This window comes from Prionailurus viverrinus, chromosome A1 (genome assembly GCF_022837055.1).
Source record: "Prionailurus viverrinus isolate Anna chromosome A1, UM_Priviv_1.0, whole genome shotgun sequence".
Classification (NCBI taxonomy): domain Eukaryota; kingdom Metazoa; phylum Chordata; class Mammalia; order Carnivora; family Felidae; genus Prionailurus; species Prionailurus viverrinus.
Window position 1 is genome coordinate 85,367,894 of NC_062561.1, and position 17,107 is coordinate 85,385,000.

The 17,107-nt window shown below is 35.6% G+C and overlaps 1 protein-coding gene across 1 annotated transcript in view; it reads right to left on the reverse strand.

Annotated features, from left to right (window-relative positions):
- LOC125163884 (olfactory receptor 2M5-like) overlaps positions 1-17,107 on the reverse strand; it is a 47,598-nt gene that overhangs the window by 1,917 nt on the left and 28,574 nt on the right. Inside the window, exon 2 of the mRNA XM_047856145.1 lies at positions 8,949-9,897. Coding sequence (XP_047712101.1) covers positions 8,949-9,897 — 949 coding nt within the window. The remainder of the gene's footprint in view (positions 1-8,948; positions 9,898-17,107) is intronic.

Genomic DNA, 17,107 nt, shown 5'->3' on the forward strand with positions numbered 1-17,107 from the left:
TGAAAAAAAAAAAGTTGCAAATGAGGTGTAAAATACAATGGAGGTGGCCACAGCGTGGATTGAAAAGGCAGAGGGGAGATTAGGTGAATCAGAAGATAAAATTATGGAAAAAGAAGAAGTTGAGAAAAAGAGAGAGAACAAAACCAGGATCAAGAGGGGAGAATTAGAGAACTAAGTGATGCAATAAAAGGGAACAATATCCATATCATAAGAATACCAGAAGAAGAAGAGAAAGGGGCCAAAAGTGTATTTGAACAGATCATAGCTGAGAACTTCCCCGATCTGGGGAATGAAACAGACATTGAAATCCAAGACACACAGAGAACTTCCTTTAGACATAACTTGAATCGATCTTCTGCATGACATATTATAGTGAAACTGGCAAAATACAAGGATAAAGAGAGAATTCTGAAAGCAGCTAGGGATAAATGGGCCTTAATGTACAAAGGTAGAAGCATGAGAGTAGTAGCAGATCTATTTAATGAAACTTGGTAGGACGAAAGGAATGGCAGGGAATCTTCAATATGATGAACAGGAAAAATATGCAGCCAAAAATCCTTTATCCACAGGTGGTCATTCAGAATATAATGAGAGATAAAATTTTCCCATAAAAACCAAAAACTGAAGGAATTCACTACCACTAAACCAGCCCTCCAGGAGATCCTAAGGGGGAGTCTGTGAGTGAAATGTGGCAAGGACCACAAAGTACCAGAGACATAACTACAAGCATGAAACCTACAGATAACAAAATGACTCTAAACCCATATATTTCAATAATAATGCTGAATTTAAATTGATTAAATGCTCCAATCAAAAGACATAGGGTATCAGAATGGAAAAAAAAAAGACCCATCTGTTTGTTGTATGTTAGAGACCTATTTCAGACATGAGGACACCTTCAGGTTGAAAGTGAGGGAATGGAGAACTATCTATCATGCAACTGGAAGTCAAAAGAAAGCTGGAGTTGCCATACTTATATGAGACAAACTAGACTTTAAATTAAAGGCTGTAACAAGAGGTGAAGAAGGGTATTCAATAATAATTACAGCATCTGTCCATCAGGAAGAGCTAACAATTTTAAATGTCTATGCACCAGATTCAGGAGCACCCAAATTAAAAATAATAATAGTAATAATAATAATAATCACAAACACAAGCAATCTTATTGGTAAGAATTTGGTGTTTGCTGGAGACTTTAGTATTTCACTTACAACAATGGACAGATCATCTAGACACAAAATCAGTAAAGAAGCAATGGCCCTGAATGATACATTGGACCAGATGGACTTGACAGATATATTTTAACCCCAAATCCCAAAGCAGCAGAATATACATTCTTCTCGAGTACACATGGAACATTCTCCAAGATAGATCACATACTGGGTCACAAATGAACACTCAATAATATAAAAGAATTGAGATCATACCATGCGCACTTTCAGATCACAATGCTAATGAAACTTGAAATCAACCACAGGTAAAAGTCAGGAAAACCTCCAAAAGCATGGAGGTTAAAGTATATCCTATTAAAGAACAAATGGTTCAATCAGGGAAACAGAGAAGAAATTAAAATATATACTGAAACAAATGAAAATGAGAAAAACAACAGCCCAAACACTTTGGGATACAGCAAAGGCTGTCCTAAGAGGAAAATAAATTGCAATCCAGACCTATCTCAAGTTACAAGAAAAATATCAAATACAAAATCTAACAGCACACCTAGATAACTAGAAGCAGAATAGCAAAGACACCCCAAACCCAGCAGAAGAATAGAAACAATAAAGATCAGAGCAGAAATAAACAATACAGAATCCACAAAAACAGTAGAACAGATCAATGAAACAAGAGGGTTTTTTTTCTTGAAAAACTAAACAAAATTGATAAATCTCTAGCCAGGTTTCTCAAAAAGATAAGAGAGAGGACCCAAGTTGATAAAATTATGAATGAAAATGGATTTATTACAACCAATCCCTCAGAAATACAAACAATTATCAAGGAATACTGTGAAAAATTATATACCAACAAACTGGACAACTTGGAAGAAAGGGACAAATTCCTAAAAACCCATACACTACCAAAACTCAAATGGGAAGAAATAGAAAATTTGAATAGACCCATAACTAGTGAAGAAATTGAATCAGTCATCAAAAACTTCCCAAAACATGAGTCCTGGACCAGATGGCTTCACTGGGGAATTACACCAGACATTTAAAGCCAACTTAATACCTATATTTTTCAAGCTATTGCAAAAATTGAAATGGAAGGAAAACTTCCAGATCATTCTCTGAAGCCAGCATTACTTTGATTCCCAAACCAGACAGAGACCCAGCGACAAAAAGAGAACTAAAAGCAATTATCCCTGATGAATATGTATGCAAAAATTCTCAAGATACTATGGAATCAAATTCACCAGCATATGAAAAGAACTATTCACCATGATCAAGTGGGATTCATTCTTGGGAGGCAGGGCTGGTTCAATGTTCGCAAATCAAGCAATGTGATACATACCATTAATACAAATTAAGATAAGAACCATATGGTCCTGTGATAGATGGAGAAAAAGCATTTGACAAAATACAGTATCCTTTCTTGATGAAAACCCTCAAGAAAGTCTGGATAGAAGGAACATACCTAAACATCATGGAAGGCATTTATGAAAAACCCACAGCTAATATCATCCTAAATAGGGAAAAACTGAGAGCTTTCCCCCTGATATCAGGAACACAACAGGGATGTCCACTCTTACCACTGTTGTATAACATAGTTTTGTAAGTTCTAGCATCAGCAATCAGACAAGAGGAAATCAAGGGCATCAAAATTGGCACTGATGAGTCAAGCTTTCACTTTTTGCAGATGACAGGATATTATACATGGAAAACCCAATAGACTTCACCAAAAGTCTGCTAGAACTTATACATGAATTCAGCAAAGTTGCAGGATACAAAATTAATATACGAAAATCAGTCGCATTCTTATACACTAATAATGAAGCAACAGAGAGACAAACAAAGAAATTGATCCCATTCACAATGGCACCAAGAACCATAAAATACCTAGGAATAAACCTAACCAAAGATATCAAAGATCTGTCTGCTGAAAACTATAGAAAGCTTATGTAGGAAATTTAAGAAGATATAAAGAAATGGAAAACATCCCATGCTCATGGATTGGAAAAATAAATATCATTAAAAAGTCAATACTACCCAAAGCTACCTACACATTCAATGCAATCCCAATCAACCTTGCACCAGCATTCTTCTCAAAGTAGAAAAAACAAGTCTAAAATTTATATGGAACCACAAAAGACCCCCAAAGAGCCAAAGTAATATTGAAGAAGAAGACCAAAGCAGGAGGCATCACAACCCCAGACTTTAGCCTCTATTACAAAGCTGTAATCATCAAGACAGCATGGTATTGGCACAAAAACAGACACTTAGACCAATGGAATAGCATAGAGACTCCAGAATGTAATAGAATAGAGACTCCAGAATTGGACCCACAAAAGTATGGCCAACTAATCTTTCACAAAGCAAGAAAGCGTATCCAATGGAAAAAAAAATACAGTCTCTTTAAAAATTGGGTCCTGGGAGAACTGGACAGCAACATGCAGAAGAATGAAACTAGACCACTTTTCTTACACCATTTACAAAAAGAAACTCAAAATGGATGAAGGACCTGAATGTGAGACAGGAAACCATCAAAACCCTAGAGGGAAAAGCAGGAAAAACTCCTTGACCTCAGCCTCAACAATTTCTTAATTCACCCATCTCCAAAGGCAAGGAAATCAAAAGCAAAAATGAACAATTGGGGCCTCATGAAGATAAAAATCTTCTTCACTGCAAATGAAGCAATAAACAGAACTAAAAGACCACCTACGGAATGGGAAAAGATATTTGAAAAAGACATATCAGGTAAAGAGCTAGTGTCCAAAATCTATGAAGAACTCATCAAACTCCCACCTGAAAAACAGGTAATCCAGTGAAGAAATGGGAAGAAGACATGAATAAACACTTTTCCAAAGAAGACATCCAGATGGCCAACAGGCACATGAAAAGATTCTCAACATCACTCATCAGTAGGGAAATACAAATCAAAACCACACTCAGATATCACCTCACACGGGTCAGAGTGGCTAAAATGAACTAATCAGGAGACTATAGATGCTGGAGAGGATGTGGAGAAACGGGAACCCTCTTGCACTGTTGGTGGGAATGAAAACTGCTGAATCCATTCTGGATAGCAGTTTGGAGGTTCCTCAAAAAATTAAAAAGAGGTCTACACTATGACCCAGCAATAGCACTGCTAGGAATCTACCCAAAAGATACAAGAATACTGATGCATAGGGGCACATATACCACAACGTTTATAGCAGCACTTTCAACAATAGCCAAATTATGGAAAGAGTCTAAATGTCCATCAGCTGATGAATACATAAAGAATATGTGGCTTAAATATATAATTGAATACTACTTGTCAATGAGAAAGAATAAAATCTTGCCACTTGCAGCAACGTGGATGGAACTGGAGGGTATTATGCTAAGTGAAATAATTCAGGAAAGAAAGACAGATATCATATCTTTTCACTCATACGTGGATCTTGAGAAACTTAAAAGAAGACTATGGGGGATGATAAGGGGAAAAATTACAGAGAGGGAGGGAGGCAAATGATAAGAGACTCTTAAGGACTGAGAAAAAACTGAGGGTTGATGGGGGGTGTGGGAGAAGGGAAAGTGGGTGATGGGCATGCAGGAGGTAACTTGTTGGGGTGAGAATTGGGTGTTGTATGGAAACCAATCTGACAAATTATATTTAAAAAAATATAGTGTTCAGAAATAGGACAGTGTGTGGGAAACAGCAGAAAGAGTAAAGCAGGCAGCTGCTACTAGTGGTAACACTACTTCCCTTTATTTTAAGGGCAGGGAGTGGTGTAAAGGGAACCAAGAAAGCTGCCCAAATGGGTTATGGCCTTTTGTGAAGGAATGCAATCAACTCCTCAAACCCAGCCTGGTGAAGGTAGGGCCACCAATACTCTGAACTCTTCCCTCTGATCTGCCAGTGCCTCTCGCAGATCAAATTTAACAGGATGTCAGAATACAAGAAAATTGCGGTGATAAAGCCTGAGTAGGGGTTCATACTGGTCAAGAGAGGGCAGGGTCAAATATGGACTACCTAGCACAGACCCCATGACAGTGACCCATAGCATATGGGTGCTTCCTGTCCCAAGGCCACCAAAGGAGATTTGTCAATAACCTGTGAGGCTGAAGTAATATGTCTCCCTTTTGGGTCCAGAGATTTAAAACTGCATTCTTTCAGTATGCATACCTTTGAGGTATGGTCAGAATTGGATTACATCTTCTTACTGATATTCTTCCACCTCTGTTCAAACTTCTACTATCTCTCACTTTAAATATTGCAATACTTTTCCAATTGGCCATAGATAATGTGCTCCTGATGCTGTCTTACTGTGTCTCCTATCACTTTTTCAGTGAGTCTGGTGTCACTTCATCAGTGTCCCTTGAACATGCTATGCCCACTTCTACACCCAAAGTCGTTTTTAAATTGTTCTTCTGTTTGAACAATATTTTCCTAAATGTACTGTCCCTCCTTTACTCATTACAGTCTCTGTTCAAATGACCTCTAATCAAAGATGCTTTACCAGGTCATACTGTATATGAAGGCATCCCATCTCTATCTTTCCTCCCTGCTTCTCTTTTCTTCATGTCACTTATCAGCATGTTACATATTGAGTATTTATTATTTCTCATATTCCAAAACTAGAATTAAGTTCCATAAGAGTAGTGCTTTTCTTGTTTCCACTGCTTTAGCTCCAGTGCCTAAAATAACTCCTGCCATATAGTAGTTTCTCAAAAAATATTTCTCGGGGCGCCTGGGTGGCTCAGTCGGTTAAGCGGCCGACTTCAGCTCAGGTCACGATCTTGCGGTCCGTGAGTTCAAGCCCCGCATCGGGCTCTGTGCTGACTGCTCAGAGCCTGGAGCCTGTTTCACATTCTGTGTCTCCCTCTCTCTGACCCTCCCCCATTCATGCTCTGTCTCTCTCTGTCTCAAAAATAAACGTTAAAAAAATTAAAAAAATATATTTCTCAAACAAAATGACCATAGTCTCTGATGTCATATTGACCTGAAATTTTATGAAGAAACCCTGATGTTTGTTCGTATGTCAACAAAAAGTTATTTGTCACCACAAAACTGCTCTCTTCCTTGATAATTTTCTCTTTCAAATTTAGAGTTAGTGAGGCATGCTCAAAAACAATTGGAAAAAAAAAACAAGACTTTGACCAATCACTCATGTTCTATAGTGATTTTAGTTTTCGAGATATTTCATATGTAATTTTGTATCCCTTTGACTTTTTATGTGTAAGTTGTAGAATTGGTGATTACAATCTACATATCTAATTTGTCAAGAAAGCCTCAGCTAATTTCTTGTGGTGATATGACTGATACTGCTATTTTTAATTGTCTCAAGTCAGAGAACCATTTGAAAAGTGTTTGTCTTCAAATACATCCTGCCCCCTCCCTGCTACAATTTAATGTTTATTTTCCATTTGTAGTATCTCAGAGTCTCTGTGCACCTGAGATTGTTGTCATCGTGTCCTTTTCATAAAAGTTTCATCTTCCTACATGTTAAACCCACGGAATTCAGTTTCGATATTAAAGCAATTTATTCAGTTATAAAATTTTATTTTCATAGTATATTTAGTAATGTGGTTGATTTTTAAATATTTTATTTATTTACAGAAGATATTTGAGTTGTTCCACAACAGATATATACATATAGGTATCTGTTAAAATGGAAGAAGAAAATTAAAATCATGAATATGAGAATGGGAAGAAACAAAAGAACCATGATTTAATTAGAATTGAATCATAATTCCTCTGAATAATCATGTACTTAACTACTTTATTTAATTATTTTCCCCTAAAGGATTAAGTCCTCTTGTGTAAAGGTGCTCCTCCAACAATAGTTGTTAGAACCACATAGTTTAAAGTCCAAGATGAGTGCCTTCCAGAGATCCATCTGGAAAACTATTTGCTGTGAACTTCACATGGTTAAAATGTTCATTTATGAGTTACATATAAAAATAGAACTCTTTGTAAAAACTGTCAAACATAAATAACATGCTTTATGAACATATATGATTCAGCAGAAACTCTTCAGCTAGCACTATTTCCTCATTTAAGTATTTCTCCCTTCCTTCCTAGCATCATCTTCTAAATTCAATCTTATCTGTGGATTCCCCTTAGAGTACCAGAATATTATGGCACCACCAACTGGGTAGTGACAGACCATTGTAGTACCTATTAAATGACCCACTCCTCCAATTTGAGATGAGTTAGAGATAGTTTTTATTTTATTTTTTAGAGAAGTGGTATTTTGAATCAGTTTCAAGTGAAATTCTCAGGGTCCTTTCTTGAATCATATTCTCTCAGCCATTCCTCTAGTAATTCTGGAGGGGACTTTTTTAATATAGTTGGCACAGTTGAAATTTAACACAAATAATTTAAGTTTTTCCAAACTCAGCTTTGTAATACAATCTCTGAAATACAATGTCTAATTGATGGCTTCTGAGATATTTAAGAGAAAAATAATTAGGCTGTTAGTTCTCCTTCTGAGTGTTTCTTATTCACTAAAAAAACTGTTTTCCTGTAATTTCACTCAGTCACTTCTAAAATAAAAAGGCAAGGGTGCCTGGGTGGCTTAGTCAGCTAAGTGTCTGACTCCTGATTTCAGCTCAGGCCATGGTCTCATGGTTTGTGGGATTAAGCCCCCCATTCAGCTCCACACTGTCAGCATGGAGCCTATTTGGGGTTCTTTCTCTCTCCCCCACCCTCTGTGTCCCTCCCCTGAGTGCACTGTCTCTCTCTCAAAATAAATAAAAATTAATTAATTAATTAATTAAATTTTAAAAAGGAACACATGTAATAAATTCCTAGTGTTCTACCTATGTAGTATATTTTTGACATATATCAATATTTTAGAAAACTATGATGCATCCTGCTTAAAATTTCATTGTGTTATAAATATTTTCAATCATTCATATTTTATATAACAAATCTGAGTCTTGTTTACTTTCTCGACTACTGTGTGCTCAAAATATTTAAATTCTGAAGTATTCCAAACATAAAGTTCATTCTCTACTATCTTAAAAAATAACATTAGTTTTTGCCAGCCACCTTAAAGATTATTTTGCAAGATTATTTTGCAAGGTTGGTCTAGAAAAGGGGGTCAATAATTATATCAGTAACTCACAAACTTTGGTAAACATGAAAATCACTAAAAGGTTTGCTAGTCAGATTCTTAAGCCCAATTTAACAGATTCTAATGATGTTCATCTGAGATGGGTGCAAAATTAGCATATTTTGTGAAGTCAGCAAATGATTCTAATGCAAAAGGTCAGAAAACCACTCTTTGGAAGCACTGACATAGATTGAAGATTGTATTTTTCCAGGATTAAGAAGAATTAAAATTATGTTAGGGAGAAAAAAGAAATACTGGTAACTTTATTTGATTCCTGATGATTTATCATGGGACTCATTAATTAATTTTACCAGGGAATTATCCTGAAGCACAACCTAAATTCTAGGTGATTATTTTGCATTCTAGATATGCAGACACTGGCCTTTCTTTCATGGAATCAATATGATGCTTTGGAAATAATAAAATTCACATTACCATCAATTGTAAATCATGAAGAGAATTGATGTATACAGTCCCTTGTTCTTTATCAGCACATCATCTAGAACAATTGGACAGAAATTTGTAGATACAGGGAGGAAAAGATAAACATTTTTTTTTCCTTCAGATAAACTCAGTAAGATTAGTTGACTTTACCAGGGTTTGAAGGGATTATTATTTAACAGAGAAAATGTCCCTTTGCTGGTACATCTTTATATTGCCTACAGGTGATATTGGGATTTCTGCCATTTACCTGGAGGACTGACACCGCCCCATTAACTTTTTCAGTGCACTTAGAACTTCCTTGTTCCTGAGACTGTAGGCAAGAGGGTTTAGGAGAGGGGTGAGGACAGTTCCAAACAGAAAAAGACCCTGATTTAACTTTGGAGTCTTGGCAGAACCAGGTCTCATGTATATGCACAAACCTGGACCAAAATAGAGACCCACCACACAGAGATGAGAGGAGCAGGTGGCCAGAGCCTTGTTCCTACCTTCTGGGGAGTTCATTCGGAGTACAGCAAGGAAGATGAGAACATAAGAAGACAAGATGAGAGATAAGGGCAGGAGCAGAACAAGGATGCTTGTTATCACCACTGCCTTCTCATAGGCTGAGATATCCTCACAGACGATCCTAAGCACAGCCATAACTTCACAGAAGAAGTGGGGAATTTCTCTGGGGCTGCAGATATTAAAATGCAAGGTAAAAGCCGTGTGGCCCAAGGAAGTAAGTGCCCCTCCAACCCAAGACATAGCAATCATCTGTAAGCATACCCTAAGATTTATAATGGCTGGGTACCGAAGAGGATCGCATATGGCTACATAACGATCAAAACACATGAGCGTTATAAGGATGCATTCCGCAATGGCCACAGTCAGGGAGAAGAAAATTTGAGTCCCACAAGCCAAGAATGATATGCTCCGCCATCCGGAGAAGAAGTTGGCGGCCATCTTGGGGATGATGCTAGAGGTCAAAGTTAAGTCCATTAAGGAGAGCTGACTGAGCAGGAAGTACATGGGGGTGTGGAGATGGGAGTACAACCAAATGAGGAGGATCAGAAGAGTGTTGCCAGTGAAGGTTGCCATGTAGATCAGGAGAATGATGGAGACCATGGCTGAAATGTATTTAAATTCAGGGAAGAAGCCCAGGAGGATGAAATCTGTGGGTTTTGTCTCATTCCCGCTCCTCAAGGCTGTCTGTAATGCTAACAGGAAGAGAGGAGATTTAAAAAAGGAAGAGAAGAGATTTTTTTTTTATATCATAGAAATGAAGCATTTTCTTATTAAAGTTTAAGAATAATATTGTAATAACAATGGCAAATATGAAAATAATCATCCATGATGACTTGAATCAGTTTTTAATATTTCTGTCTACATTACTTATCCATGCCCTAATGTACTTCTAGAAACCAGAGTGTATGTATTATAATGCATTCCATTAATTTTATTTTATGAGACTTATTTTACTATATTAAAAGAAACTTTGGATAAATATAGTTGTTTTTTTCTTACAATTGTAAAATATGATGATGTGTTGATAAGTCACAATTTCCAACTGCCCATTGTCCAGTTTTTCATAACTTTAGAAAATTATGCTATTTCCATTCTCATCTTTTCAGTGATTTCCTTAATATAAATTATATTTATATATAATATAAAATATAAATATATATATTATATAAATACATACAAAATATTATATATATATATAATATATATGTAGTATATTTTTGAGAGAGAGAGAGTGAGTACAAGAGAGGGAAGGATGGAGACAGAGACTGGGACACAGGATCCAATGTAGGCTCTGTGTTGACAGCAGAGAGCCAGATGTGGGACTTGAACTCACCAACAGTGAGATCATGACCTGAGCCAAAGTCCCACACTTAACTGACTGAGCCACCCACATGTCCCAATAATATTTTTGAGGAAAAATTATAGATTTTGTTTTCCCATGAAAAAAAATCACTGTTAATTTAATTTATAGAAGGATTTTTCAAAATTTTAAAATACTTCTACTTTAGTCAAGCCTTTTGGCTCTGGGCACTTAGGGGACATTATAATTTAGGAGAAAATTGATCATTAGGCCTGTGCTTTGTGTTACACACATTTATGGTTATTTAAGTTTTTTATCTAATTGGTCTGATTTTCTTTCCAGGGAAACTACTCATTGTATTTACATGGTTTATAGTAAATTCAGATTATGTATTAATGAGGGAGAAAGTTTTATTTCTATATGAGCTTGTAGAGTTCTTGCTCTTATAGAATTTGTACTGTCTTTAACCTCTAGCTACAGCTGTTATGCCACTGATGGGTGCAGAGAAAAACTTTAGGTCTCCTTTCTTTCAAGTTTACTAACTTTATCCTTTTTAGATTATCTTAGCTCTATTTAATCCTCTTTCTAGATATCTATAAAACACTCTAAATATCTATACAACTCTTGCTGAGTCTATAACAAAAGGGAACACACCCATCTCTTTGTATGGGACTCCTATAACCTTATTACAAAAACCTGGCGATGATAGTACAAGAAAGAGAAATTGTATTCTTGCAAAAAGTTTCCAAATTATTTTTAAAAGGAGTAAATTGACCCTAATTGTGTATTAAAAAAAACATAATTACCTGAATTTAATGTAAGGCAAGATTAATATCAGAGTATTTCTAAAGTTAGTTCACCAATTAGAACAGATTAATTTTTAAAAAATGATATGCCTTTTGCATTAGTTACAAAAGCTTGATAGAATTTACTAAATCATGATTTAAAAACCTACCTAAGTAACATGTAGTAAAATAGACTCCAATATCCTATTCTATTATCTCCTTGGAAAACTGTGACATTCACTCATGACATTCTTGAAAATATCATTTCTAAATTGTTAGGATACTCCCCTCTTCTGAAAGCTGTGTATATATGTGTGTATGTATGTATGTATGCCAACTGTAAGAGGGAGATCCAAGTTTCCCTTGTTAATTACAAAAAGGACTAAAAGAATCTGTTGCCCACATCCACCCAGTACCCTCTCCTTAGAAACAGTGTGTTCAAATATTAGGTCATTGATTACTTTTCTAATACTTGTGCAATTTGATTTCAATTCACTGCTTCTTTCCAGATACTTCATTTTGATTTGCTCACCAAAAATAGTAACGACTTTTGGATGCAGAAATTATGACAACAAAAATATCCAAGTCTGTTCTCCCTTTGCTCACACTAAGAGCCTCAAACTTCTTGTGAAGAATGAGAAAGCCTCTGTGGGTTGGTACTGCCAGAAATAGGCATCTGTTTTCATATATCCATACTTTATTACAGCCTTCTATGTTGATCGCCTTCAAATCAATTGATCACATGCGAATCAGACCTGCCTTCTGTCACTGGGTGTTTGATTGACTTGATGAGTTAGCCTGCTTTTAGATATGGAGATAGTTTAAGATAAAAAAAAATAATAGTAATAATAATAATAATGACAAAACTTGCCATCATGCATCTTACTTTCTCCTGCCTTGGAGTGAGTCTTGGTGTAACCAGTGGGTTGTCTGTGCTTGATATAGAGTCATCAGATGGCGAGGAACTGAATTTTCAGAATGGCTAGATGTTTCAAAGTTGTCTAACTTCTCAGAAAAGCAAAGCAGGGTTCTGTGACTTCAGTGCTGTGTTACACACTTTCTGATTCCTAGCTCAAGTGCTGTTTCCTGAAGCTTTTGGGTATCCATAAGCTTGGCTAAATTCTATTATAAAATTTCCTTACAAATTCTATTCATTATAGCCTGGGCTGAAACCTAAATTTCATCATTGTCTGTGATTATATATTTTAACGTATGCCTTGTCCCTTAAACCGTGAGATTTATGATGCAAGGAACTGTCTTTGCCACATTCCACCTTTTCTCTTTAGATCCTTCATGTTGCATTCAGTGAAAATGAGTTAAATACATCATCAGCTTAGGGATGGAATACTAGATATTGTGCATGGACCAAGTAAATGTTTTTAGCACAAACATTTTTCTACCAGAAATTATTGCTTTATTTTGACTTATGATCCCTTATAGGCTTTAAAGCACTTTCCAGCATTTTATTTTGTTGAAATATATAGAAGGGGGCTTGACATTATTATGTCCACTTGAGAAATGATATAAATAAAGTATCAGGTCACAGTCAAATAACACTGTCCTATTTCTGAGCAAATTATCCATTTCCCAAGTTGAGCCTTACAAACACTATTGATAAATATGTGTTAGCATAAACCTATTTTCACAATCCAGAAAAATTGAGTTACTTCCTCTATCAAGGTGCTTACCTTGTAATTTTTGTTCAGTCATTAAAATTTCTTAGAAAATATAAAATGTTCAAAATTCCTATTGCCAATTAATATTGAATGTATTGTTAAAGAAGAAAACATAAACTATTTTAGTAGGAAAAAAACAAGTAACTCTGTAGGACTTGATAAGCTGTCTCTCCTCAGCCTGTTGCTTTGTGAGCAGAGCTGGGATCTGCCTAATTCCTCAGTGCCCTGGGGTTTAGTGTGGAATGTCTTCTCAGACCAAACACTGCAGCTTCATGACAGCCCTTCCAGTTTCTCATTAAGAGCTGTGGTATTCAAATGTAGCAATCTTCTCCCCATGATATAATTAGAGTTTTTCAAAACTATCTATTAGAACAGGCTTAGATTCTTTTTTTTTTTTTTTGTCATCACTTCTATTATTTTCCCAGAGGTCCAATTTATAATTCTCTTTGTCTTTTAGTCATTAATCCCATACAACCATTAAACAAGTTATTGATTTTTTTTCCTTTCTAACATCTCTTATTTTCTCCTTACTTTGTATTCCCAGAACTAACACTCTAAAACTATTTCCCCTTTCTAGAATCATCTCCTTTACCTTATCTTCATAGCTACATTTTCCATTTTCTTCAAGGTCAGATTTAAGTTTGACCTCTCTAGCAAAGTCTTCTTTTATGTCCACAGTGGATAACAACATATTTTTCTTAGTTAATTATGATATATATCTTTTGGCTTATTACCTACATTGTATTGTTACTGGTCTCTTAACATGCTCTTACAGTTAATAACAAGATTTTAAACTCTGGAAAGCCTAGGATTTTGCCTCAGTTTTCCTTTCGTTTCCTATTCCTGGTAGGTTTATTCTTACATTTCATTAAATCAATGAATGCTATACTATATGCTTTAAATTAAAAGTGGAAAAAAATGAATTCACTAAACCTTGTTAAAATGAAAGAATCTAGGGGTACCTGGGTGGCTCAGTCAGTTAAGTCGCCCACTTTGACTCAGGTCGTGATCTCATGGTGGCTCCTGAGTTTGAGCCCTACATCAGGCTCTGTTCTGACAGATCAGCCTGGAGCTTGTTTCAGATTCTGTGTCTCCCTCTCTCTCTGCCCCTCCCCTGCTCATGCTTTGTCTCTCAAAAATAAATAAACATTAAATTTTTTTAAAAAAGAATATGAGGAAATTGTTTGGAGAGAATTTATTTCTTTCCACATACTTTTTCTCTCTTTACTAACCCTACAGTCACCTTTGTTACTGCTAATACGGCCACATTTGAGCTTCAATCAAGTACTTTTAGCCACCCGATCCTATCACGCTACTTTTTAATATATTTTCCTCTTACAAATGGACCCAAATAGATCCCTGATTCAAAAGAAAATCAAATGATTCATCAAACTAGATACTTTTAAAACGTTAATAATATTTTAAAATAAACTTTTTATTTTTTGAACAGTTCCAGATTTATAGAGCAGTTGACAAATAGTACAGAATTTCCATACATCCTTCATTCAGTTTTCTATATTGTTAACATCATACATTACTATGGAACAAACATTGGTTCTTTAGTAAAACTAAGAACCAAGATTTGTACATTAATATTAACTAAAATCTATACTTTACTCAGATTTCACCCATTTTCCATAATGTACTTATCTTTTTTCAGATTTTTTTTAAGGAGATCACATTATATTTAGTCAGCATGTCTCCTTAGGCTCCTCTAGGCTGTGAGAGTGATTCAGTCCTTGTTTTTAAAGCCTTGACCATTTTGAGGAGTACTGACAGGTGTTTTTAGCACATCCCTCAATTATTTTTTGCCTGATGTTTTTCTCCTCATTAGACTAACATTATAGGTTTTGGGAAAGAAGATTGCAGATGTAAAGTGCTCTTGTCATGTCATGCTAGGGGTACATGATGTCTACATGACTTATCACTGATGATCACTTGGTCACTTGGCTGATAGTGCTTGTAAGATTTCTCCACTGTAAAGTTACTCCCCCCTTCCCTGTTATATGTCCTACTCTTTGAAAACAAGTCACTAAGTGCAGTTCACATTCAAGGTGGGAGGCAGGCTAATGTTCACCTTTTTTGAGGGGTGGACTATCTACATTAATTATTTGGAATTATCCTATACAGGAGCTTGGTTTTCCTTCCTTCCTCCCTCCATCTCTTTCTTCCTCCCTTCCTTCTTCCCTTCTTTCTTCCTTACTCCCTCCACCCTTTCCATCCTTCCTTCCTTCCTTCCTTCCTTCCTTCCTCACTCCCTCCTTCCCTTTACCTTCCTTCCTTTCTTCCTTCCTTCCTTTCTCACTCCCTCCTTCCCTCCCTTCCTCCTTCCTTTGTTCTTTCCTTCCTTCTCTCCTTTTCTTTCTTCTTTTTTTCCTTCCTTCTCATAGTGATTCATTTATGTCACTATGAAGTCACAGACTTCATACTGTGGAAAAATCATATTTTTATTTTCCATTCTTTGAAAAAATAACAAGTGCTATGTATAGCCCTTAACTACGTTTTTTAACATTAAATTTTAAGATATGTATTTACATGCAGTTATGAAAAATAACACAGAATGATCCCATTTATGCTTCACACACTTTCCCCCAATTACAGTCAGGAATTGATGTGATTCACTGACTTTATTCACATTTCACCAGTTTTATATCCATTAATTTCTATGTTTGTACATTATATGCAATTTTACCCATGTGTAAATTTGTGTGACCACCAACATAGGCAAGAGACAAAATAATTCCAGAACAGGAATCCCTCATGCTACTTTTCTTAAATAGTAACAGCTACCTCATTCTCTTCTCTTCTGTAGCCCCTGACCCACTAATCTGTTTTCCATCTCTGTAGTTTTGTTATTTCAGTAACGTTGTATGCATTGGGTAATATATTGTGTGACTGTATGATATTTGCTTTTTTCCCCATCTAGTATTATTCCTTTGAGATCTATTCAAGTTGTACATTATATAAGTCACTAATTTACTTTAATTGCTAAGTAGTAATCCATGCTATGGATGTATCACAGTTTAACTATTCACCTGTTGAAGAAAATTTAGGTTAGTTTTGGCCATTAGAATTAAAGCTGCTGTGAGTACTTATGGGTTTTCTTGTGTAAACATAAGTCTTTATTGTCTAAGATACATACTCAAAAGTGCAATTGAAGGATGATAATTCCAGAATGGCTATGCCATTTTATATCCCTCAAGCAAATGTGTGAGATATCTGAATTTTCTACCATCTTTCCATCATTTGTTGTCACTACTAATTCTTTTAGTTCTTCTTGTAGGTGTGAAGTATATCTTGTGGTTTTAATTTACATTTATATAGTAGCTAATGGTGTTGCACATTTTTTCATGTGTTTGTTTGCATCTATGAATCTTCTTTAGTAAAATGCCTGTTCATGTCTTTTGTTTGGTTTCTAATTAGATTATTACTATTGAATTAAAAATCTGTTATATATTGGTCTCCTGGGTAGCTCAGTCAGTTAAGGGTTTGACTTTTGATTTCAGCTCAGGTCATGATTTCATGGTCATGAGATAAAGCCTGACATCGGGCTCCCCATTTGGCATGGAATCTGCTTAAGATTAATTCTCTCCCTCTCCCTCTGCCCCTTCCCTAATAGCACCTTCTTTCTCTCTTTAAGAAAAAAAAGTCTGTTATATATTTTGCTATAGTCCTTTGTCAGGTGTGTAGTTTATACATATTTCCTCCAAGTCCATAACTGTCTTTTCACCCTCATAAAAGGGTCTCTTTCATTGTAATAAGAACACATAACATAAGATTTACACTGTCAACAAATTTCTAAGTGCAAAATACAACATTGTTAACTTCAGGCATACTGTTGTACAGCAAAGGTCTAGTTCATCTTGTATAACTGAAACTTTATATCTGTTGAAGAGCCATCATGTTCCCTTCCTCCAGCCACTGACAACCACAATTCTGCTGTTATATGAGTTAGACAATTTTAGATACTGCATATAATTGCAATTATACAGTATTTGTTCTTTTGTCAATGAATTATTTCATTTTGCATATGTTCTCCAGGTTCATACATATTGTCACATATGAAAGAATTTCCTTATTATTTTCTTTTTCAATTTGTCTGTTGATATATATTTAGGTTGTTTTTACTTCTTAGCTACCA